At 42.6% G+C, this 26,556-nt stretch overlaps 1 protein-coding gene across 2 annotated transcripts in view; it reads right to left on the reverse strand.

Annotated features, from left to right (window-relative positions):
* Positions 1–26,556, reverse strand: part of SEC31B (SEC31 homolog B, COPII component) — a 64,523-nt gene that overhangs the window by 16,633 nt on the left and 21,334 nt on the right. For both annotated transcript variants that reach the window (XM_075841580.1, XM_075841579.1), the window contains exons 9-20: positions 24,886–25,047; positions 23,729–23,881; positions 23,057–23,287; positions 22,281–22,355; positions 15,802–15,894; positions 15,250–15,358; positions 13,087–13,265; positions 10,269–10,395; positions 9,227–9,372; positions 3,655–3,828; positions 2,071–2,229; positions 435–639 (exon numbers count right to left, since the gene is read on the reverse strand). In XM_075841580.1, coding sequence (XP_075697695.1) covers positions 435–639; positions 2,071–2,229; positions 3,655–3,828; positions 9,227–9,372; positions 10,269–10,395; positions 13,087–13,265; positions 15,250–15,358; positions 15,802–15,894; positions 22,281–22,355; positions 23,057–23,287; positions 23,729–23,881; positions 24,886–25,047 — 1,813 coding nt within the window. The remainder of the gene's footprint in view (positions 1–434; positions 640–2,070; positions 2,230–3,654; positions 3,829–9,226; positions 9,373–10,268; positions 10,396–13,086; positions 13,266–15,249; positions 15,359–15,801; positions 15,895–22,280; positions 22,356–23,056; positions 23,288–23,728; positions 23,882–24,885; positions 25,048–26,556) is intronic.

Consider the following 26,556-nt stretch of genomic DNA (forward strand, 5'->3'; position numbering starts at 1 on the left):
GGTGTGATTTTTTTTTTTGGGGTATATAATTATGCTTGACTAGATTTACAGTCTAGTCTCGAACATTTCAATTGCTATATTGTGTATAGGGTGTTCACGGCTTTGACCCAGGAACACTATTACATCTTATCAGGGATGGTTTGTGCTGTAGCATATCCAGTAATATATTACATGGATAAGGTATTTGTGCGTTTTAGAGGCTTCTAGCTTTTTGTATTGAATAAAAGTAGAATTTCTCATTCTGGGTGCGCTCCTTGATAATGTGTTTTCTTTCATGTGTTTGCTAGCTGTATATTCTTTTGCACATTTTTTGTAGCACCCCAATAAATATTTATTCAGTTCTAGTGGTGCCCATACATTACAAGCTTTCAATAGCAAAATGCATACATACATTTCTTCCTACAGTTTACTCTATTTGCTGTTGGCGCACTCACCTGGCACAGCTGGTTGGGACTGTGATCCTGGGTAAGGCTGCCAGGCTCCATATCTATGATAGATATTAGAAGACGGACCAGAGGAAGGCTGGAAAGGGATAGATGGAGGGGGCACCACAGTTGCAGGCATTGACTGAGGTACGAATACTGAAGGCACTGGAGGTGGAGGTGGAAATATACTGCTAACCGGAGACTGGGATAAAGCCTACAAAAGGTAAATAAAAAAATAGTTATTGCAATTCAGTACAAAACATTAGTTGCAGAGAATTTACACACACATTGATAGAAATGTTTTATTGTTATTCATTCTTTTTATGCAGAAGTGTTTTATGAGGTTTTTGAAGGTTTGATTTAATGCCTTAAAGGGTTTTACGGTTTCAGAAAATAAAGGTTTTCTTGTTACAGTACACAACTCTGATAACTGTACTGTAACTAAAATGAGCCATGTATATAAAATAGATTGGATAGCACTCCTAGTAGAGATGTTGAGGTGCTGTGAGGGTTCGGGTTTGGCAAACCCACAATAGTCATTCAGTAAATAACCCAAGCACTCAAAACGTATGAATGAATAAGATTCGTTTAATTCTTGTATTATTTACGAGCAGACACACATGCAGAGCGTCTGGTAGACGCCTCGTTACACAGTTCCACAGCTCCATTCAGTTTAAGCGATTTCGAAAAAGGCCAGAGTCGGCCGAAACGTCAAATTTACAATCGCTTGTCAGCAATTACTGAAGATTACAATCGCTTGTCAGCAATTACTGAAATTTTGTGAAGATTTATTTCAGTGTAAAATGAGCCATGCACCTGTGTGATCCAATTGAATGACTGCAAGCAGAGATCTTAAAAAAAATGTATAAATCGAAAATTTTATTTATTGAAACCATAATACACATTTAAACTTGTAGCCAGATAAATTAAAACAAAACCGTGTTAACTTTTCAATCAAAAAAAAAAAATGTAGAATGAAAAACGAGAGTTTAAATAGATTTTATTTTGTGAGAAGATGATAAACGATTAAGGCCTAATGCACACGACCGTAGCCATGTGCACGGCCGTGATTTTCAGGTCGGCCAGGGGCTGAGTGTCACCCGCAAGCCGTGCACATGGCCACATCCATTATCTGCTGAGCCTGGCTCCTGGGCCATGCACGGAGCGTGAAAACCACGGTCGTGTGCATGGGCCCATAGGAATGAATGAGGTTGCAATTCTCCCCGTGGATTTTCGGTGGAATTGCGGCTGTAAAAGCACGTTCGTGTGCATGGGGCCTAAGAACATAATGGCGATTAGGAGATCTCTTAATATAGGATTTATTTGCAATGAAAGATTTTGAGTTTCATTTGCATAATGCTGCCAGTTGCTCTTTCTGGGAAGGTGGAATACTAAAAATCTGATTTTCAAAGGTCAAAGCAGCTGTACTACTAATCTGTATATGTATTTAAAGACCAACAACTACTTGGGATGCAATATTACAATATACAAAACGAACCCATGAGGAAAATAGCGCAGGTGCAGCATTACATGGCACAGTACTGCCACCTACTGAAATAAACCCAGTAGCACAATTCTTTTACGATGCCATGTTTCACCTGTGAACACGTGCGGCATAAGCATATAACATGGATCAGACACCAACCTGTTTGCTTCCCTCCTTGTACAAGAATCCTTCTGAAGCTTTGCTTGGTTTGGCTGTAGGTGATGGAAAGCAACTCGAGGTGTTTGAAGGGTATTGCTGCCCATTTGCAGCCTGTCCCTGAGCATTCAAAAGACGATCTTGTAGTTCACGTACTGAAATCTAAAACAATAAAGAATAAATGGCGCCAATGGTGGCCCAGTTGATAAAGGACTTATCAGAAGTTAGGATATTATAGTGTTTTTCCTACCATAGTAAGTAATGGCATAGCTCTAGGATATACCAGCACTTACTAATCATGAGGGTCTGACCCCCACCAATGAAGGGGCTGCGGTGCCAGCTAAGCACTGCGACTTCTTTACAGTGTTTCCATGCACATTGATGCTTCTAGCCACCTGCCAAGCAGGGAATTACAACACAGACCCATTTGCCAGAGATCAGTCCCCCCAACAATCAGAACATTATGGCCTATTCTAGTGACTTGTGATAACACTCGAAGATGGACATGCCCCTGTAAAGCTTTGATCATCGTGAAAATAAGAAATCACAATTTTGCCCTTGTTCTTGAAATGTTTTCTGTAGTGTTGGTTTTCCGTAGTGTCCAATAAGGCTCTGTTCACACTTTGTTCAGCTCAAAACTTGCAGAACTGTATGCCTGTATCACAGTTACATAGGTTTTCCATTTAGTCCCATCAAAAAGTGTAGTCGACTACTATACAGAATAAAAAAGGTGTACTGACTTATAGCAGCCAAACGTATATGACAAAAAGACACTCATTAGGCATATGCCAATAGAAGCCTGTGACATTAGATGTATACGGCAGTAGCATTTCCTGACAAATACGTCAAATTTAGTGTAATCACCTTAGACTAATGCCAGTTACTTATTAAAAGCAAAAAAAAACAAACAACTGGACTAGTTCAAGGAATCAACTTTGCCCACACCAAAAGAAAATACATACATACCGTATTTCCAAAATATTTTTACTTGTATTGTAAAAGTGGGGGCTCATGCACATCACCATATTACGAGTTGAACGGAGATGTAATAAGGCACCCATAGAACTTCTGTGGGGCCTTACTGAGCCTCCATATGCCTCGGATTTCATATGGAGATTTATTTTCTGTCAAATACGACATGAATAAGTGCCTGCCGTTCTGTAGTGCGGAGCCACAGGGACATCGTGTGACACTACGCACAGCCACTAGCACACTTTAAAAAGGTTCCAAACTGAAGGTGCTATGCTAAACAGGTGATTTCACTGCTTTTTCTGTCCATATTTCTTAAATGGACCCCAGAACGATGAAGATGGTCAGTCACTGTAGGTCAGTGATCTATTGAGTTACAATTTCTGACAGTGCAATATGAGTAAAAGCTGCGGCATGGGAAATGTATTACGTGGCTGCCATTCAGATGCTGTATAGCAGCTCGCTCCTCTGGCTCATAGAGGAGGGGCTCTGAGCGGGGACCCTTTGTTATATCTATATACTCCAATAGGTCATATGGACAGGGGTCCAGATGGGAGAACCCCTTTAAGAGTAAAACATTAATGCTCGATTTACCAGTTTGAATATATATTAACATACCTCCTCAGAGTCAATGGGTAAGTAGCTCATGGCAGCAGTTAGGTTCCCCTGAGATGCCAGGAGACTGGCATACTGTGCTACCTTCTCTGCTAACACAGGACCTTGTGGTGGCAGTACTGACCCTCGTAGTAACTCAATGGATTTCCTTAGTACCATGGCCTTCTCCACTAGGTCCTAAAAGTACAAGAAGAAGTCACAGAATACATGAAATAACTTATTGTACTGAAAAGCATATGGAGACCTATACAATAATAAATCGTACTAGCACAATAACCAGAATGGATGATATGATTTTTTTGTTGCTTATCTGTTAAAACCTTTTCTGACGAAGTTCATTGGAGAACACAAAAGACAGTGGGTATAGGCTGCTGCCACTAGGAGGCGACACCAAGAAATAATAAAAAAATAAAATAAATTAGCTCCTTCTATACAGGCTGTACCTCTCCTGTAGACACTGAGCTAATCAATCAGTTTGTATACAAGCAGTAGGAGCAGATAAAAAGAAGCCAACAGAAGGTAAACAGTACATTTCGAACCAAACTCTTGATGGCTCAGAAACCAAAAACAAGAGGAATCAGTCCAGTAAGGAAAGCCATTGTCCAAAGGAAAAAAACACAAAACACTGGGTGGGAGTGGTGTCCCCCAATGAACTTCCCAAGAAAAGGAAAGCAAATAAAAAAATAAATATATATTTTTTTCCCGCTTGTATCATTGTAGGACACAGAAGACCGTGGGACGTCTTAAAGCAGTCCCCAAGGGAGGGAACAAAGGATCACCACCCAATCATCCTGCAGTTACTATACACAGGGAAAACACATCTAGGCTGCAAGTGTGCATCTTATAGTACTAAGGCCTCATGCACACCACCGTAGCCATGGGCACGTCCGTGATTTTCAGGTCAGACGGCCGGGGAGTGTCACCCGCAAATTGCGGGCCGTGCACATTGCCACGTGCATTCATTTCTAGGAGCCTGGACCGCAGAACATGGCCGTAATAAGACATGTCCGTTCTTTCTGCGGTCCAGGCTCCTGGGCCATGTACAGACCGTGGAAACCACGGTCGTGTGCACCACGGTCGTGTGCATGGGCCCATAGAAATTAATGGGGCCGCAATACTCCGGTGGATTTTCGAGGGAATTGCGGCCGCAAAAGCACATTCGTGTGCATGGACCTAAGTAAGGCGTGAGAGACAGAGTAGAAGTCTAAGGCCCCATGCACACGAACGTGCTTTTGAGGCCGCAATTCCACGGGAGAATCTATGCCCATAGCTGTATGATGGTTAGACCTCACGGCGCCTACACTGAGAGCACTAGAACCAAGCTTTGGCCTTGCATCTCAGCAGGGATCCCCCTTCTTCAGCTCGTTGGCGAGATAATCTAGATGATCTACACTAGATATGTTCCCACCCTACATGATCCCTCTCTCTCACCAAAGACTCATCTACCTTGACAGAGTAGAACACATCAGCACCACTTTCAATGTAAATACCATTTGTATACACATGGTTGCTATAACAACTTAATCCTCTTCATTTCACAACATACACCGTGATTGGGGCAAGTTTGTTGCTGCCCAGCACCTAGTATCTCAGGCTCTCGAATTAGTGCATTGCTTAATTGCTCATGATGTTCAAAGGTTACCCTGATCTAGGGACCAGGTTGAGGTCCCTAGGAATAGCAAAGTGGATCTAAGGGGAGATGAGAAGCAACCCCTTAGAGAAACGGAGGTCAAACCCCAGATCCAGACTAAGCTGGAGAAAAAAAGACAAAATTCTGGACAAAGAAAAGGGAAGAGGAAAACGAGTCACTCCTCCACTGACAGAAGAAAGTCCTGTGGGCAATACAAGGAGGGAAAAATCAGCTGGCCTTCAGCATGTTCGTGAAGACACATTCTGACAAACCACAAGATCTCCGGGCAGTTGTTAGACAAGAAGTGCCCAAAGTTGCGTGGAAAACTAGACCTAGAGAGTGGCGCGTCTCTGAGAAGCAGACGTCTGGGAAGTTCGGATCGAAATGAGAACATGGTCAAGCCACAGCCGAAAAGCGAATTCTGTACAAACAACACCACACACCACACACCAACCCCTGAAGTGGAAAACTGCCATTACCATGGCGAGTCTTGTAGTGGGGACAAGGTAATCGTTAGGCAGCGCTGTTGGACCGGATATTGAGATGTGAAGTCCTGATATCCACCTCAGAAGAAAATCTCGAACACTGTCCTCAGCGACTCCACCAAAAAGGGTCTCATCTTGACAAAAGTATAGAAGTGCAGGATAGCCAGGATAAGGCTTCTAAACATTAAAAAAAAGACAAACAAAAAAAAGAGACTAGGGAACAAGAGGACCTCCTGAGATGAGACTGATCCAAGAATCCTGAAAAGAAGGGCCCTGCCCACGAACTGAGCAGTTCTGAGTAAAGGCTGATTATCATGTGGAGTTGGAGGGAAATCCGGTGTCAATATGGGACAAGTGAGAGCTCCTGTCACCAGTAAACTTTAAGACAATCTAGTCTACTGCTGGACCAAACGTCAATAATCAGGAAACCGAGAGATCCGTGAGAGCATTTGGTAGCTGGATAAGCTGTCCAAGCTTAAAACCGGAAAGGCCAAGAGTTGTCTTGTATTCAGAGGAGCCTTGCTATGAAATTTCCTGCATAAGAAAATAAGGAAACGGCAGGACTACCACAGGCGAAAACGGCTGTTTAGCCAGGAGAACTTGAGATTTAGATGTTTGGAGTTCGGAGAAAAGTGGCAGTCATTAACAGAGCCGACCGAAAACAAACCTTAGGAGAGCAACAGTACTGTACAAGGGGAACGGCCAGGACCAGTGTGAAGAGGAAGGTACTGGGACCTTGACCTAGAGCAGGGGTCTCAAACTCGGCCGGGTAAGTGGGCCACATATAGAAAAAATGGGAAGTTGACGGGCCGCATTACTTTCAAATTTGATAAAATACTAAATTTATTGTTAATCAATTAGTTATTTGATCTACTATAACACTACATTACTATAATAATACCGCTAGGTTTAAAAGATATGAGATATTTCTCCACGTGCTTATTTCAACAATCCAGTTTAAGCGTCGCTAAATGCAGACTGGCGGCTCAGTTGGCAGTCACATATCAAGATTGGGCAGCCCCTTTTTAGATAGTGCCACAGTGCCCTCCACCGATGCTGCCACAGTGCCCCAACTAGGAGTGGAATCCCCAGCCAGAGCGTTGCGGATGCTTTGGCTAGGGATTCCTCTACTGTTGGAGCCCCTGACGTCACTGTCCATACAAAGTGACGTCAGGGGATCCTCCTGGACCAGAATGGGATATCAGGGGCAACCCCAGAGCCGGAGTCCCGGAGCAGAGAACTAGTATAGGTTCTGTGCCGGAACTCTGGGGAAGCCATTAACATCAGTGTCCATATATGGACAGTGATGTGAGGGGCTTGCCTGGAGCTGGAGTCCTGGAGCAGAGCCACTTCTAGCACTCTGCCTGGGATTCCAGCTCTGCTCCTGACATCACTGTCCATATATGGACATGGATGTCAGGGGCAACCCCAAAGCTGGAGTCCCGGGCAGAGCGCCAGTAGGCTCTTCCTGGGACTCCAGCTGTGCTCCTGACATCACGGAGACTCCTGCTCTGGAGATGCCCCTGACATCACTGACGATGTATGGACAGCGATGTCAGAGGCTTCCCCAGAGTCCCAGAGCAGAGCCTATACTAGCGCTCAGCCCGGGACTCCACCTCTGGGGAAGCCACAGACATCAACATCGCTGTCCATATGTGGACAGCGATTTCAGAACATTCCACAGGGTCCCGGAGCAGAGCCTATACTAGCACTCTGCCCGGAACTCTGCTATGGGGAAGACCCTGACAACACTGTGGAATTCCCTGACATCTCTGTCCACATATGGACAGCGATATCTGGGGCTACCACAGAGCCGGAGTCCCGTGCAGAGCGCTAGTATAGGCTCTGCTTCAGGACTCTGTGGAATTCCCTGACATCGCTGTCCATATATGAACAGACTCCGACTCTGTGGTAGCCCCAGGCATCGCTGTCCATATATGGACAACCATGTCAGGGAATTCCAGAGTCCCGGAGCAGAGTCTGTACTAGCGGCTCTGTCACGCGGGCCGCAGATGACAGCCCCAGGGGCCGCATGCGGCTCGTGGGCCGCGTGCTTGAGACCCCTGATCTAGAGCATCTCCAGGACTATATTAATAAGGCTGTCTCAGAAGACAGCCATAGGAGCAATAGCAGGTTGTAGCTGGAAGTATAGTGTCCAGAACTCGTCTCCCCTATCTTTATTTGCAGCCTCGACCACTGTGCTACAGAGAGCCTACTGAAAAATGGGGAACGTCTCGTCGCCAAGCTGTGACCACTCCAGTAGCCGTCAAGTACACAAAAGAGAGAGAGAAAAGAGAAAAAGGGAGAGGACTCAAAGTATTCCCAAGGTTTACAATCCAATGATCCCCCCCTATTACCAGCATGTAAAGTTTTCCTTCAGTAGACTAAGGCCACTGAAATTATGGCCTAGTAGGCCTCAGAAGATGCAACATAAATTTTGATGCACGCGGCCGGCAAGCGAGGTTTAGTAGATCGCAGCGAAGCCACTGGCTACATTTTTAACACAACCAGACCTCAAGGTCAAAATCGGTTGGAGGGCTGTGAGAAAAGAAACTCAGCCTAAAGTGGCCCCACCCCCGGAGGAGAGCGGGCGGCCTAGCAAGATGTGGACTAAATTATTGATGGGGCTGGGCAGCAAGGTCGTGCGCCTGCCAACAGCAATGTTGCTCCCCCCAGGGGAAAAAAAAATAAAAAAGGCATCATGTGGCCTAAAGTATTGACTCGGCTGGGCCGCAAGGTGCACGCCTGGCCAGAAACCTAGCAGGCCACAGTGAGCACTGCAGCCGAGATTATATAGGGATACATCTGAACCATGAAGGTCGTGCACCGTGTCGGGGCAAGATGGCACCCAACTGGGAGAAAGTAATGGTTTCGACCTAGTATGCCACTGGATAATTAAATGAGGTGGCCGGACTGCCGTGAGTGGAAAGCCCAAAAAAAAGGGCAGAGGAGAAAAGGCTTATACGGAAGGGGGGGGGGGGCAGTACTTCTCATACTCACCCTCTGACATCTTCGGTTGCTGACAGGGTCACTTCTTCGGTAACGTCAACACATATATAGGTGTTACCGGCACCAGCAGAGGGATGACTAGGCTAATAACACTGCAGCTAGGATAAATAATAAAGACATAAAACAATAAATGCAGATAAGGTCTGCCTTTTACAGACACAAAGATAAAAAAAACTGATTGGCTAAGTTTCTGTAGGAGACTATAGCCTGTGTAGGAGCTACTTTTTTTTTTATTGCTTAGTTTCGCCGCCTAGTGGCAGTAGCCTATACCCACGGTCTTCTGTCCCCCCCCAATGATACGAGCGAGAAATTTATTGTACAGCCCCTTGTATTTTTTTAATAAATGTCAAAAGGGGTTTATTGAAGATAAAACCTATTCTTCTGATGATCCCATTGGTATATCTAAATATACACAAACGGAAACTCTCCTAACTAAAACCACTTCTCTTACCTGCAGTGCAAGAGGCGTCGAGGTTTCATGGCTCTGGACCCAGCACTCGGTCAGCCGGTCCACATTACCCGAGGATATGTAGCACAAGCAAGCTTGAGGGGACAACTTTCCTTCTCCTTCTGACTCCAAGCGGTTTCCAAGAGCATCTAAAGGCAAAGTACTGCTAAGGCTCCACAAGTCAACACAAGTAACACTACTTAGGCCTCATGCCCACGACCGTCCATTTGTGGCTGGATACTATCCGCAATTGCATCTAGTATAGAACACATGCTATCCTATGAGGCCATGCATGACGTGGTTTCTACTGTCCGTGCATTGCCCAGAGCCCGCACTGCAAAAAAAAACCCACAAAGGACACGTTATCTTATGGACCACAATTGCAGTCCGGGCTCATTGAAGTCATTGCACATCTTGTGTGTGCACGGTCCATGATTGCGGATGACTCTGTGGTCCGTCCATGCTGTAACCACGGACCGGGCACACGGCTACGGTCGTGTGCATGAGGCCTTAAACAGCACCTGAAAACTTACATAACCGTTTCATAATGATGTGTAGTTGTGGTCTGCACATAGTAGATTGGTTGTAAAGACAGCTGAGGGCTTGCTAAAATTGAATCAAGTCTACAACATCCAAATAGACTTTATGGGTAAAGGGCTTCTGCGGAGTGGTTACAGCTCTACATGTATAGAAGAGACTGACAAAAAACAAAAAATTCTATGTCGAAATCTACATGTGAAAGAGTGTACACTCCTGAAATAGGAGGCAGATAGCGTAAGCACTGCCGTGATCACCAGTCTACCAGAATTTACTTTCTGACAAGTCAATTTAGAAGTGACAACCTGGCTGCACTTCCTGTTGTCACATTTGCGAAAATGGCTGCTGCAACAAAACAGAAAACTACCAATATCTCTGTAAGCAACACAAATAGAATTTACTAACAAAAGGGCAATTTTATATATTTGCTGGAAAGCCTCTTTAAATGCAGGTAAAGCAATGAAAGAAAAAAAAATCCTTAGTAACCTCCAGCAGTACAAATACTTACCACAAAGATCAGCATATTCCTCTGGTTTGGAATATGTTAGGAGTAGAGCTAATGCTTCTTTCCAGCTCTGCAAGTTACAGCTCAGAACTACATCTCTCCACTTGTGCTGGACTACTGAAGAGAGAAGCTGCAGATAAAAAAGGACAAATGGTTACAAACTATAAGTAAGCAGCGGCACACAATGTCAAGCAGCAGCTGCAAAAGCAAGCCTCTGGTCTTTAATTGCACCTAACACCAAGGGAACTCCAACCGCCATCAGGCAGGAAGGAGTCTGTCACAAGGGAGTCCCCCGGGGGAAAATACGATAAGCCAATCATCTGTGTAACCCCCTCATCACTAGCTGTGAGCAAGCCCTGAGAGAGTGGGAAGGCCTGTTATTAGCCACCGTGATCCACGCGGAGGGCCCAGCCGGCAACCGTTTTGTGGGTCTGATTGAAGGAACAGGGGGAGTAGGAAAAGTAGTGTGTTTCATAGATATAAAAAATACTTTATTATTAAATTGTTATTAAAAACAATGTTGGATGTAATTTACGTTGCGCCAAAGTCCCCTAGATTGGCACAATATGACAAATTATGTCTAAATTAAATTGCTCCAATTCTATAGTAGTATATTGATTTATATAGACGACTGACCTCTCAGTGTTGGTGAGAAAACAGTCAATTGCAAGCAAAAAATTATTAATAAGGTTCCTCCAACGGGCTGTAGATAAAGCCCAGCGATGGGATACCTTGGGATACATACCGAAATATCAACATAGTTCAGTACTATGGATCTATGAGTTTATCCTTACCCGATATGGTTATACCCATTGACAGTAGTCTCTTTTTGAAACTCATTCATTTTCTCGTCTCACCCATGGTTATGAGTGATTGAGATTGATCTTTTTAGTATTTTTTTTGTCATCAATAAAATGACTAATGGACTATATTTATGCAATATGTTCTGGCATTATCCAGGGATGGCTTATGGTGATGATTTTTGTCATGCATTTCCCTTTCCCCTTTTCTCCCTTCCACCTTTTCTGTCACATCGTTATTACATTCACATTCAAACTATCGATCCTGCAGTATAACACTGTGTGTACTCTAATTATATATTATAGTGTCTGGATCTAACTTCTAACTTAGCTTCTTGTTACAACTAGATAGGTTTGAGCTTGGGCAATGTTATTCTAGCATGGATACAATCCTGGAACTAAACGGAAGTATCATGTTGCACTGTTACTTTGTCTCCACTCCTAAACTGTTTGGATTGGTCACCATTCCTGTCAATCAGGAATTTTTTTTGCATATCTGGCCTCTGATTCCGGCGGTCACCACCCCTGGAAGAAGCCGGAAGTACCGGCGAAACGCGCGTCGGGTGTTCTTTTAAATACCACTGTCAATGTTGGATGCTTAATATTGCTCCGTACTGCCTACTAGCAGTTCTATTCACCATCTACCCTGCAGAATATCTGCTTTAGTTAGGGACAATGGCCTGCCGAGGCTGCACGCTGGGCAACTGACTTAGTTTGCTCCGCACAGGGGAACGGAGCCGAGCTGTGTCTGAGTAAAGTCTGTACACAGACAGCTGATAGCGGCTCTCCTTCCCCCAGCCCTCACCACGTGTGTGTGAATGACCTGGCAGCTCAACTTACATAATAAAGAAACTGTGCTTCAGTATACTAACTGCCTGACAGGCAGAGTACTCACCCCTGCAAGGCACTGGAGCTCGTTGTTCAGGCACACTGCCTGTGTGGCCGCCCGGCCGATCTGTTACTCCCCCTTGCAGAGCTGTCACAGCATAGCAGTTTCAACTCTGCTATGCCGAGATACACATACATGATAACACACAAGCTGTGATTCGCAAGTCATCGACTGCCTGACAGGGCAGAGTATTTGCTGATACATCATTCACAGGTCACTATCTAGGCAATTCAACAGTGCTGTCACTTGTTGTGGCTTGTTCCTTTCCTACTCCTGTGTAGTTGCTGGCACGCAGCAGTTTCGACTCTGCTGTGTCGTGTCTGCTCACACAGGATATTTGTGCATGCAATCTATGCAGTTATATGCATGTACATGGAACCCATTGCAGCAAGATTGATGTAGGGGTTTCCCCATCGCTGGGCTTTATCTACAGCCCGTTGGAGGAACCTTATTAATAATTTTTTGCTTGCAATTGACTGTTTTCTCACCAACACTGAGAGGTCAGTCGTCTATATAAATCAATATACTACTATAGAATTGGAGCAATTTAATTTAGACATAATTTGTCATATTGTGCCAATCTAGGGGACTTTGGCGCAACGTAAATTACATCCAACATTGTTTTTAATAACAATTTAATAATAAAGTATTTTTTCTTTTTTATATCTATGAAACACACTACTTTTCCTACTCCCCCTGTTCCTTCAATCATACATTGACAATCGGTGGTGTACACCTAGTGTGAGTTACTCCGACATATATTATATATAAATTGTACGGGGGTAATACCCATCCAAATATATAACGTTTTGTGGGTCTACAACTTTCCCATCCATTCTCTGGTCTCACGTTCGCACGCTACACTATGAGCACTGATTGGACAGTGTCAGTCTGTGTAGGGACACACCCCCAACTGTTAACACTCAGTTGTTTATTTATTCATACATTTCTAGGAGGAATAATAGAGGAATGGTAAAACACAGAGTTCTAAGAAAAGATGCTCCAGAATTGTTATTTTATGGAGAATAGAATTATTTACTTAAACAGACATGTCAGGAGTGGTGACCAGTCCTCTTTAATAATTCACTATAGAAATGGTATCTACTGAATTAAGGTGATATTGTCGACTTACTGTAGTTATTTTATTTTTCTGGCGAGCAAAGTACCATTGTTGTGTCTCCCTCAGCAAGTCTTCCCCTCCTGCATTAGCCAGTATAATGGCATCAGCAAAACGACCATCCTTCAAGCACAAGTCCACAGCTGCCTCAAAGTTTCCAATCAACAGTGCCTGGCTTATCAGGCCGTCCGTGTCTGCAAGAGTAACACATAAATAATGTAGTTTATCATTTAAAAAAAAAATAAACAAAATAAATATGCAACATTATGGTGCAAGATGTATAAACACTTAGGGGGGATTCACACGAACGTGTATTGGGTCCGTGCGGCAGCGTGGTTTTCACGCGCCACGCACAGACCAATACAAGTCTATGGGGCAGTACAGACAGTCCGTGCTTTTTGCGCAGCGTTTGTCCGCTGCGCAAAAAGCGCGACATGCTCAATATCTTCGCGTATTTCGCGCATCACGCACCCATTGAAGTCATTGGGTGCGTGAAAACCACGCAGGTCGCACGGAAGCACTTCCGTGCGAACCGACTGTTTCGCGCACCAGCTGTCAAAAGGATGAATGTAAACAGAAAAGCACCACGTGCTTTTCTGTTTCCAAACAACCAAACGGAGTGTCTTTGAGATGAGCGAACCCGGACAACCGAACTTCACCGGGTTCGGCCGAACTCGTTTTGGCCGAACCCGGCAAAAAAATTTCCGGTACGCGACGTCAGGAGATAGTCACTGTCCAGGGTGCTGAAAGAGTTAAACTGTTTCAGCACCCTGGACAGTGACTTCCGATCCCAATATACATGAACGTGTAAAAAAAAAAAAAAGTTCTGACTTACCGATAACTCCCGGCATCTTCCTCCAGTCTGACCTCCCAGGATGACAATTCAGTCCAAGTGACAGCTCTAGCCAATCACAGGCCAAGCACAGGCTGCAGCGGTCACATGGACTGCCGCGTCATCCAGGGAGGTGGGGCCAGATGTCAAGAGAGGTGCGTCACCAAGGACGCGTCACCAAGGCAACGGCCGGGAGGGAAGTTCTCGGTAAGTTCTCGGTAAGTACAAACTTTTTCTTTTTTTTTTTTTAACAGGTTTCTGTTATTGTGATCGGCATTCACTGTCGAGGGTGCTGAAAGAGTTACTGCAGATCAGTTAACTCTTTCAGCACCCTGGACAGTGACTGACGTCGACTAGACTCATCTCTATGATGGTGGCTGCGCGAAAATCACGCAGCCGCGCATCATACACGGATGACACACGCAGCTGTCAAGTGGTTTTTGCGCGCGCAAAAACGCAACGTTCGTCTGAATCAGCCCTTAGAGTGGCTGCCGTCACTCAGGAGAGAGAAGAGCAGGAGGAGGCGGAGTCATGACTACTCATGAATACAGAATGGAAATCAGGAATTTGCTGTATTCTTTTTATTGAGCCATTAGACAAAAGGCGCAATGTTTTTCTGTGCTGTTCAGCATAATAGCTCTGCTGACGTACTCCTAATAGGCCAACTTAGCTAGGGCAGCGTATTTAAAATATGCGACTACATGCCGGCACCATTCTGAAAGAATAAAACATCAGATAATTAAAAAATCAGTCCAAGATAAAACATTGAATTTATAAAGTTACCCAACCTTTAAAGTAGGATACAGCTATGCGGACCGAAAAATTAAATAAATCCGACCGGCAGAATTGAAGAGTTGGTGAAACCCTAAGGTCTAGTTCAGACGGCAGATTTTGAATGGCAGGCCCCGCCGCAGAACTATTCTTGCCGAGGCTTGGGCGGAATCCATCCGAAGTTCGAGCAGGACACTTTTTTCCCGTTAGGTGAAATAATCAGCTAGCAGGAAAAAGAAGCGCCCAACTCCGATTGAAATTAATGTAGATGGAATTTTCCGGCAGAATCTGCCTGCAAAATTCTTCTGTGCGAACAGGGCCTTAAGCCTGAAATTAGTCTAAACCATTTCTGATATTAGAAGAGGGTTAAGCTTTTCTTATTTTTTTCTCCATAAAAACACCACTCCTAAACTGCATTACCAGACAACGGCAATGGACAAGAGTGGTGCGGTTTCTGCGAAAAAAAAACCAAAAAAACAGACCTTTTTTATAACCTCAAACAACCCTTAAAAGGGGTAAACCTCTATCTGCAATAACACTGGAGCAGAACTCATAGACTTTACATTTGGACATACCGGATGTTACAGAAATGTCAAACTTGGCGGTCTCCTGAGGAGGGAGATTAAAAAACTCCATGGAGGAGGAGGACGACGACACAGTTTGCCCAGTAAAGCTACTTGAAGCCTAAAGAAACAAGATATCAGACAATATGATCATGGGGAAAAAAAAAAGAAAGAAGTGCGCGAGACCAAACTAGGCTAATTTGAAGAACCCCTTTATACATAAACATTTCATGTTAATCAATCCGATGGCCTCATGCACACGACTAATTTTCATCCGTATTTACGAATGAAATTGTGGACCCATTCATTTTTATTGGCCACGGACACCTTTCCGTATATTTACAGATGTGTGTCCAGGCCATAGAAATGATCCGCAAAATATAGAACGTGTCCTATTCTTGTACGCAATAGCGGCATGGACTCGCCTATAGAAGTCTATGGGTGTTCACTCAATTGCGGACGGCTACAGATGTGTATCCGTCGGATCTGTATTTGCGAACAGTAAAAATTACTACGGTCGTGTGCATGAGGCCTTAGTCACACACACACGCACACGCACATTACCTGGCTAGACACGGACTGGATACTCTGTACAAGCTCCTCTCCGTCTGATGGGCTACTTTTATTTTGCCAATTATCCCCCAGAGCAACAGAGATCTGAAATAAAGAAGTAGCATTTCATGCCACTACAAAAGAGCCCCATTTGGATACCACAATAGAGGTCAATATTTTATCCAAAAATGGCCATAGACCAAAAAACAAACTCAATAAATGTAAAATATGGTGTCAAAGTATGGACCAAGATACTAAAAATACGTGTTCCGGAAATGCTTTGGGAGTCACGAAAAAACGTGGACCGAATGAAAGGTTATTGGATACCTTTAAAGGATATTTAACCAAGTCACAATCGCAGTAGACAAATGGAAATCTCCTCTATTCACGGTCCTTTAAACATTTCATAGTATTCGTCATGTTCCTGCACTGCTGTGAGGCCTGGCAAGTATCGGCTTCCAGATTGAAAACAATAGTCGGAATATACAACCAAGGTATTAAAACACCTTCCCAACCCATGACGTGGTGCAGGGGGGGTGATGTTTGGTGTCCGGTTTTAGCGGAGTATCACAGCTGACACGCTGCTCTAACGGCCAGGAATTGCGATCACAGTGTTGCTGGCCAGTTAACTAGTTAAATGCTGTGGTCAATAGAAACCACGGCATTTAAACTGTTAGGACGCAATTGGGGGGACACCGATGGTAGTCATGGCAGCCCAGGGGCCTAATGAACGTCCCCAGGTCTGCCTTCTGTCTGCGGCAAGGCTTAGCAGAAGCCTGTAAAAATGACCAATATAATTCAATACATTCAACGATCACTGGTTCAAGTCCACTAAGGGGGACGAATAAAATGCGTAAAACGTTATATCCATTTTTATTTTAAGAGAGTGTAAAAAACAAAAAATAAAATATTAAAAGTTAAAAAAACAAAACCCTTCTCCTATTTTTCCCCAAGCACCATGTAAAAAATAAACAAAATTGGTATCGCCACGTCCGGAAAAGTTTGAACTATTATAATATAACATTGCTTAACACGCACAGTGAACGGTGTAAACATTTTTTTTTCAAATAAATAAATACCAGAATCATCGTTTTGGTCACCTTAAAAAAATAAATAAATAATAATGTAATAAGTGATCAAAAAAAAAAAAATTGTACGCACTAAGAAATGGTTCCAATGAAAACTACAGCTCGTCCCGCAAAAAAATAAGCCCTCACAACGCTCAATTGACTGAAAAATAAAAAATAAAAGTTATTGCTCTCAGAATGTGGTGAAACCGAACACTTTTTTTTTTTAAACAAATTGTTTATTTGTAAAAGTAGTAAAATATAAAAAACCCATATAAGGCTCTGTTCACATCTGCGTTGGGGTCCCGTTCTGACGTTCCGTAGTCGACTACTCTGTTGCTTCTGGCAAAACGATGGATCCGGTGCACAACAGAGACAAACGGAAACCATGGTGCATCGGATCCGTCACCATTGAAATCAATGGTGATGGAAATGGAAACTTCTGTTTCCGTTCATGTCAGTTTGTGTCTGTTCAGGGTACCGTTGTGACGTCAGAACAGGACCCCAACGCAGATGTGAACAGAGCCTAAATTTGGTACCACCGTAATCGTATCGAGGCGCAGAATTAAAGTTGTCATTTTTACCACACGGTGAAAGCCGTAAAAACAAAACCCAAAAAACAATGGAGGAATTGAACTTTCATATTCCACCCCACAAAAGATTTTTTTTTTTACGTTTCCCAGTACATTATATGGTAATTCAAACGCCAATAGAAACTACAGCTCCTCCCACAGAAAATAAACCTTCACACCGCTCTATTGACTGAAAAATAAAAACCGTTATGGCTCTTGGAATGCGGGGAGTGAAAAACTAAACCGTAACAATGAAAAACGTCTCTAAAGGGTTTTAAAGAGCATCAGTCACCACCTATTTGATGAGGGCAGCATAAGATAGTGGCAGAGATGCCGATTTCACAATTATTAGGGTATGTTCACACGCTCAACCAAAAACGGCTTTAAAATACGGAGCTGTTTTCAAGGGAAACCAGCCTCTGATTTTCAGCCGTTTTTTTATGTATATTTTAGGGCCGTTTATGGAGCGTTTTTTTTATTGAGACAATGAAAAACGTCTCAAGAAGTGACATGCACTTCTTTTTTTTTTTTTTTTTACAAACGGCGCATAAAAAGACGCCCAGTGGGAAAGAAACTCCATTTTTCCCATTGAAATCAATGAGCAGATGTTTGGAGGCGTTCAGCCCCTGTATAATAGCCATTTTCTGGGGCGTTTACAGCCCGAAAAATGGCTAAAAATAGGCCATGTGAACATACCCTTAAGGCTACATGCACAAGTTGCAGAATTTGGTGAAGAAAATTCTAATCAAACCCGCGGGTAAAATCCGTACTGAATAGTGCGTTTTTTTTAAGAAGTTTTTATATTTTGTTGCAGAAACAGGTGGTTTTATGCTGCCGATTTTGATCTTTTTTTAATTTTTTTATAAACTTGGCAGATAAAATTCGCAAGCGGAAACGCAAGATAAATTGACGCATGGTACGCCCGCAGGTCAATTTATGTGCGGAAAAATTCTGGCACATGAATATGAGATTACTTGAAATCTCATTTAATTTGCCGATACTTTTATAGGGGTTTGTCTACACGTAACGGATTTGCTGCAGAAAATTTCCGCAGCATTTCCGCATCAACTAGCAGACAATACGCTGTGATTTTTGGTGCGTTTTTTCATGGCTGTGTGATGGTGATATTTCTTCTTCTTCCTGTGATGTGATTTCCACCCCTTGTAAGAAATTCTGCAGTGTTTCCGCAGCAAATTATACAGTACATGAGAAAAACGCAGGAAATCAGCCCACTTTCCATAGCAATAACGGACATGCTGCGTAACTAAAATTACGAACTGCAGGTGAATTTCTGGACTGAAATTTTCTGCAACGCGTGAATGACATTTGTTAACTCTCAACCACGTGGCTGCGAATGTATTATGCTGCATATTTTCCGTCTACAATTCTGGATGAAAAATATGCAGCAATTCAGTTACATGTGGACAAGCCCTTAGGGCAGCAGAATACAGTAGCAGCAAAGTGGCTGTTACAACAAATCTCATCCACACGCTGCGGAAAAATGCAGTCCAGAAATTCACCTGCGGTGCGTAATTTTAGTTCCGCAGAACGTCAATTACTCCAAAAAATAAAAAACTCATTCCGCAAAAAAAAAATAAAAAACAAGCTCTTTGACCGATAAAGAAAATAAATAAATAAATTAAAAAAATAAATAAAATAAAATAGATGACTGCCCTCAAAACGCACGGATAAGAAAACTAAAAAAAAAATGCCATAAATTGCGGCTTGTTTTGACATTCTCCACCCTTGGCCATCTCATATGACTACTGGATGTATTTGTGCACTCATGTTTATAGACCCATAATGTAAATCCACATACTGAAAGTGACTTTTGCAGAGTTTTATTATTTAGATCAACTACTAGAGCAGGCAGACAGAGGAACGTTTAAAGATCAGTGGAATCCACATCGGGTAAATCTGTACATGTCAGCTGCATCTAAATTCAGCAGGGCTGGATAGCATTGCAAGGAAAGTGCTGTGCGGACGAATTGCTGCAGTACTGCGTTAGGTTGTATTATGTTTACATCACTTCTTCATAGATTAGCAACGGACCAAACAGTCAGTACAGGCTAAGGAATTTATCCTCTGGAGTCCCTCTGCACAGTGAAATGTATATCCTCGGAAGTTCAAGCCGTCCAGAATTAAGGATATATGTTGCTGGATAAGCAGCCTTACAACCAGCAGCCCATCTGAAAGCTTTCACTGCCCCAAAAATCTAAATAAAAGGTCTTTCAATAGTTGTAGTGTGCAAACTACCGGTAATTCATGGATTTCCTAATCTACCATGTATAATTCTGTCCTTGAAGGTCTCAAAGTAATTCTGAACCACTAGTCCTCCTATCCACATGGCTGACGGTACACCGGGGTCAGCAACCTACAGGAAGTGTGCCACAGATGGCACGCCGAGTCCTAAGCCCTGCAAGTGCCCTCCAGGCTAAACCTAGCCCAATACTGTCCCCTTGGCTTGACTAATGGCTCTAGCATGCGCCAACGTCGCTGGTTTCTTCAAGGACAGTGAACACAGCGCTTGTGTGAGATTTTACTAAAGAAATCAGAAAAATCCAGTGTCATCATATTGAATAGACCACGAAAAAATATTTGCACCATATTAGCCAAAAGTGGGGCTATGCTTTGTGACGTCTCAAAATAAGATTACGGTGTCCAAGATAGGACATAGTATCCAGCATCCGACGCATTTCGGAAAACACAACGGTTTCCTTCATCAGGGCTGAAGTCTAGTGCAAATAGTTTTCCGTGGTCCACTCCATGTGATGACACGGTGTTATCATTTGGAGTGGAGAGAATTCTCCATTCAGGATTACCTGCTCTGAACACAAACAGATAGGAAAGGATTCTAGTTATTGAGACTCACAAGCGGACAGAAGGTCAGTCTGGTTCAGTCTACTATTGAACCCCATTGCCATTTGAGTGGTTTCTTTTTTATGAATTTTACCATCCACGGTGTGATGTATACATACAGTGGATATAAAGAGTATACACACCCCTGTTAAAATGCCAAGTTTTTGTCAGGTTACAAAGTCAGTCCAAGATGAATCATTTCAGAACTTTTTGCACCTTTAATGTCACCTATAATCTGTACAATTGTATTGAATAACAAAATGAAATTCTTTAGGGTGGAAAAATAAAAATAAAGAACAGAAATAATTTGGTTGCAAAAATGTGCACACCCTTAAACGAATACTTTCTTCTTCTGGATAGCCATTCTTTTGTTGATTTGGAGGTGAAATTCATCTTCAGCTTTTTAGCAGAGCCCTACAGGTTTTGTGCCAATATTGGCGGATATTTGGAACGGTTCATAATACCCTTCACCTTGACTAAAGCCCCAGTTCCAGCTGCAGAAAAATAGCCCAAAGCATAATGCTGCCTCCGCCGTGCTCCTCCAGAATGCTGCCCCCGCCGTGCTCCTCCAGAATGCTGCCCCCGCCGTGCTCCTCCAGAATGCTGCCCCCGCCGTGCTCCTCCAGAATGCTGCCCCCGCCGTGCTCCTCCAGAATGCTGCCCCCGCCGTGCTCCTCCAGAATGCTGCCCCCGCCGTGCTCCTCCAGAATGCTGCCCCCGCCGTGCTCCTCCAGAATGCTGCCCCCGCCGTGCTCCTCCAGAATGCTGCCCCCGCCGTGCTCCAGAATGCTGCCCCCGCCGTGCTCCAGAATGCTGCCCCCGCCGTGCTCCAGAATGCTGCCCCCGCCGTGCTTCACTGTGGGTATGGTGTTCTTTTGGTGATGTGCAATGTTGTCTTTGCGCAAAACTTATCTTTTGGAATTATGGCCAAAAAGTTCTGAACACAACCACATCCCCAATTATAAGAGGGTGTTCCCACTTATGCAACCGCATTATTGTAGTTTTGTTATTTTTCCCCTCTAAATTTGTTTTTCAATGGAATTGTACAGATTATGGGTCACATTAAAGGTGGAAAAAGTTCTAGCGTTTTAACAGGGGTGTGTAGACTTTTTATATCCACTCTAACTCAAACTTAGTTGTCTGCACGATAGGAGAATTGGTTTTAATATTTGATCGGATACGGAGATCATTCCCAGTTTATTATATTTGCTTTTCCTTTAATATTACTATTATTGAGCGGTATATATGTGTGCAATAGTGTTTTTATCTTTGTACTGTTCAAGTTATTGGGCTTGGCGGACGGGTCGCCTCCCTCTATTAGCAGCCCCCACATACATATACTGTTTTTTATGTAGGTACATTGGTGTTATGTTCACGGTCCATAGGCGCAGGTAGCTTTATAAATATTTAGAAGATCGTTGACATTTCACATTGAAGAGATTCAGCTCTAAAGTGCTCAGCACTGAAATAAATAAAAACTGATAACACTACAACACCTAAGGCTACAAATATTATACCCATTACTGAGCAATACACAGGAGAACCCAATGTGTAACTGCTGAAACATAATAATCATATTCTCAAGATCTAGTGGATTATTGGACAACACGGAGAATGCAGCCAGAAGACAACCATCGATAAGGCACGGTCAGCTTTTAGCTGCAACAAGAAATTGCAATGGTGCCAGCAAACAATCCAGGCAGTAAGACTCCAGGTAAGTTCACACGTAACATAAATACTGCGGTTTTTCAGCAACAGATTTTGTTGTGGAAAATCAGCAGCATAATACAGTAGCAGCGGAGTGGATGAGATTTGAACAAATCTCATCCACGCGCTGAGTAAATCATGAGCGAAAAAACACTCAGAAATTGACCGATGCGTTTATTAATCCGCAGCTGGTCAATTGTATTCGTGTAATCGCTGCTTATTTGTTGCAGGTTTTCCCCATTGACTTCAACACACACACTTATCTGTCTGACATAATAAACCAGACCTTCTTATCCAGCTCTTCCTTGTTGTATCCAAGCAATTTTAGGAATTTTTCCCTTGCATCCTGTTCAAAGTTAACCTGAAATGTAATAAGAAACCAGGATAAGTCATACAGATAAAACTGAATTTCAAAACAAGAAAATAAACAGAAAAAAGAAAGAATAAAAACTCCACTGACCACAGCCCATAAATACTGGGTAACGGGGCAACGTCCGGTGCATGGTTCGTTACAATCACAGTACAGTTAACAGAGCGGTGTCTTGTAAAGAATCTGCATGCATTTGTATAAATCAAAGATATGTATTGCTCATAAACTTAAGGTAGTGAACTTTAGACTTCAAGCCTCGAATGACAAATAGTACCTAGATACGCCAAGAAATGCAATTACCATTTCCCCCATGATCACTATGTACTTTCATCATTTAAAATAACCGGTCACTATAGAGTTCTCATCCGGATCCTACCCCAATAGAGTAAAACCAGTACATTCAATACACAGATCCTCAAAGAGCTCAACATGGAGTTTAAAAGAAAGAACTTCCTGCCTCCATGGAGTTACGATCCCTCTCACAAGCTCGGAAAAGGATATGATTCGTGGAGTGTATGTCACATGACCCTTTCCAGTGCTGCCAAAGGGATGAAAGTGTTTAAGTGACTCCTCCAAACCAGAGGGGCTGTTTAGTGGATACAACAAAAAACTCCCTCTGTTAGGATATCACATTGATGGTCTAATTTAAAGATCCCGGTCATAGTGACAAAGCATTGATAGATGTACAATACCTTGAGGAAGTTCCAGATATTCTTGTCAAAAGCATTTGAAGAATTGTGAACTTTACTTTGGCAAAAACACAGAAGATTGCCAGTCAGCAGCGCGGTTTGCAGCTCACTAGACCGCATCAAGAACTCCTTTTCTGTGGTCACCTGACTGATGTACACTTGGCGAGATGCGGGGTCTTGTGTATGTTGTACAGCTGCTTTGGGACAGTCAAAAGCAACCAATTTTCCGCCAAACTGTCAGGAGAGACACATGTAAACAGATCATACGTCATGCTGCAAGTATTTGTGGTAACCACCAGGAAATCACCAAATAATTAAAACGATGATGATGAACTAAGGCTCTGTTCACATCCGCTTTGTGATTACCGCTTATAATGGAAACATGATGCATTGCTGGATAAGTCTTATAATGGGGTCACGCAGCACTATTCCGCCAATTAAAGCTGAAGTTGAAGGAGCAATCTGACTCTGCTGCATGTTTAAGGCCAATTAATAACAATTATGCAAAAGATATGCGCAGAGTAAACTAAAAATGATAATTCTTTTACATGAAAAATGATCAAAGTTAATAATTACGAGTGCCGTTAAATTGGTGTAAATCAACTGTAATGCCGCAAGACTGGCCAGGAAATAAGAAAGAAAATTCACAACTAAGTCTGTATTATGACAACTCACCGCAAAAGAAACACCAACTGGCCTTCTAATCCAGCGAGGAGGCTTTCTCAAGGGAAGAATTACAGTGGTCTGTGTGGTCTGCTGTGGCACTTGGAGAGGAGGTAGAGGCTGTCCTGTCCCAAATGGATCCAAGCTGTTGAAAGTGGAAGATATCTAAAAAACAAAAAAAACAGAGAAGAAGTAGAAAAACCACATTAATTCTGGATTACTGTATAGCAAAAATGAAGCAAGGATAAAGACAACACAAAGAATCCGGAATGTCTGAACTATCGGAGGACCACTTCAGTCAGCCGGGCAAGAATGTTCTTCAGACTGTAGCTGAAAATCTACCTGGATCTTCAAGAAATCTAGATTATGTAGTAGGAAGTATATATGATCACATGACATTCTGGCAAGAACAGATACAGCTTTGCCTACAGTCGTTTTGTGATGCTGCAGAAAGCGAGGCTTTGTACAAAGTTTGTAGAATATATAGTATCATGTGCAAGGTTTCCTCAGCAAGTATCAACATTCTTGTCATTCTGGGATAGCATAGATGGATTACCAATAGAGGGAAGGAATTCTTTCCACCCCTACTGAATAAGGCTGGGTTCATACTGTGCACTTTTTAGCATGCCTGTTTTTTTTTTTGTTTTGATGGATGTACTCCAATCAAGAAACATCAGCGTTTATCTACCAAAAAACAAAACTGCATGCTAAAGGACGCAACAAAAACAGTGTGAACCCAGGCTTATATTGGTGGCTTTTCTGGGGCACACAGCCAAAACACCTTAACCACTCTGGAAGACGAAACATTACACAGGAATTGAATCCGGACAGTCATAAAAGAAGAAATAAGCAAATCTTTGCTTAGGTCCTGTTAGAAAACTATACAATGAAGAAGGTAGGTAATGCAAAAAAAGATAGAAAATCTGCTGGACCAGGCCTGCTTTGTCATATAAGACAGGTCTTGATTCAGCATTGCACACATTACCATTAAAAGATTAGGCTTATTTCAATATGTCTAACCCTGGATGATCTGGAAACCGTTTATGCCAAAGGGAATGGTCAAAACACTATAGTCTTGGCATAAGAGATATTATCACTTCCATAAATTGTTGGCCACCGATTGTTACAAGCAACAATTTATATTTCTCTAGAAACAGGTTGAGACGCACCCTCTCAGCTTGGCTCCTCTGCTGAGCTTCTAGGCTGCCACCCATGACAGAGTACACACTGACCCATCCATCAAAAGATGCAGCGGAGAACACAGATGGGTTCCGTGGGCACCACTGGACATCAAAGCACCACTGGTTCCTGACTGGTAGCTCATAGACCACCTAGATATACACATGAAAATAGAAATCAGGGAATAGAAGTGCCACCATATAAATAATGGAGATATGGTTAGATTTGTGTGTACAGTCAAAACATCAGACTAGGAATCTTAATATTTTCTACCAGAGTACATTTCAGAGGTCTTCTTAGCGTTTTGAGTGAAGTTCTGAAATTATATTGTAGTAAAGTCCCAGATCCCAACTGATGGTAATTTTATGGCATATCACAATGATATGCACAACCTACAACTTAACCTCTATACAAAGCATAAAGAGGCGCTTCTTAAACAAACAGCAAAAATCTAAAGGATCAAGCGCCCAAGATACGTATAAATGGTACAATACACGAGCTGAGCCAAGCACAGGTAAAAGAAATATAAATCATAAACATATGGTTATAGTAAGACTTTGCAACATACCGTTGGTCATGAGGAGTCTGGGACAGAGGAGGGGCGTAAGCTACAAGCACGCCCCAACGGTATGTTGCGAATTCCTACTAGATCCATACGTTTATCATTTATATTTATTTTACCTGTGCTTAGTACCATTTATACGTATCTGCCATACAGTATTTGTTCTGTTCATGGGCTATTTACTATCTATGACCTGGCATCACAGTCTGACTACATGCTTAACGGAATATAGGAACTATTTTGTGCAGAACTAGTTTATCCCCAGATATTTCCAGTCTTACCCTTCCTTTATTTGCTTGCACCCAGTTGGATGTCCTTGGTCATTAGTGGGTTTATCTTTGTGCATTATATGTTTAGGATTTACTTTTTGTACATAACTTAGACCCAGATATGTTATAACTGGTATTATGTGGTACTCTTGTGTACCGGTTCTTGATTCTGGGTGTAGACTTTGTGCGGCACCATTTTTATGAGTCTTTGGACATGTGTTTCAAGATGTCCCTCTTATTCTCTCATTTTTCACTGTGCTTTTCATACAATTTGCTATTTAAATTATACATTTAATATAAGATATTATTTATATATCCGTTTTGCCGCTTGATCCTCCTTTTGTGGTACATATGTAGGTTTTTGCATATCACAGTGATATGCCATAACATTAGAAAAAGGAAATACCCCTTTAATAGTATTTTAATGACCGACCCCCATTAATATACAGATTTAACCTTGGACACACACATACACATATATATATATATATATATATATATATATATAAAATTTATTTCAGAATGTATTCAATTCCCAGGTCATTCTCTTACCCTTATACTATGTAGAGGGGGGGGGGGGGGGTGTTTGTGATTGGTTTTACTATTTTCTGTAAACTGTTAAAACTTCCATCCATATTTAAGATAACGGACTTGATTCCAGTTAACACAGAAAATGCTTTGGATAGATCTAAAATAATAAAAAGTTTTGAAGACGTATGTCAATTTAGTACATAACTTTTTTGTGAATGTTGAAGCAAAAACACAAATAGCATAGATGGGAGACAAAAGGCCAAGAGTGCATTATTCTGCTGCTGATCTCAAGTCATCTT

The sequence above is a fragment of the Rhinoderma darwinii genome, chromosome 11 (assembly GCF_050947455.1).
Source record: "Rhinoderma darwinii isolate aRhiDar2 chromosome 11, aRhiDar2.hap1, whole genome shotgun sequence".
In the NCBI taxonomy this organism is placed as follows: Eukaryota; Metazoa; Chordata; class Amphibia; order Anura; family Rhinodermatidae; genus Rhinoderma; species Rhinoderma darwinii.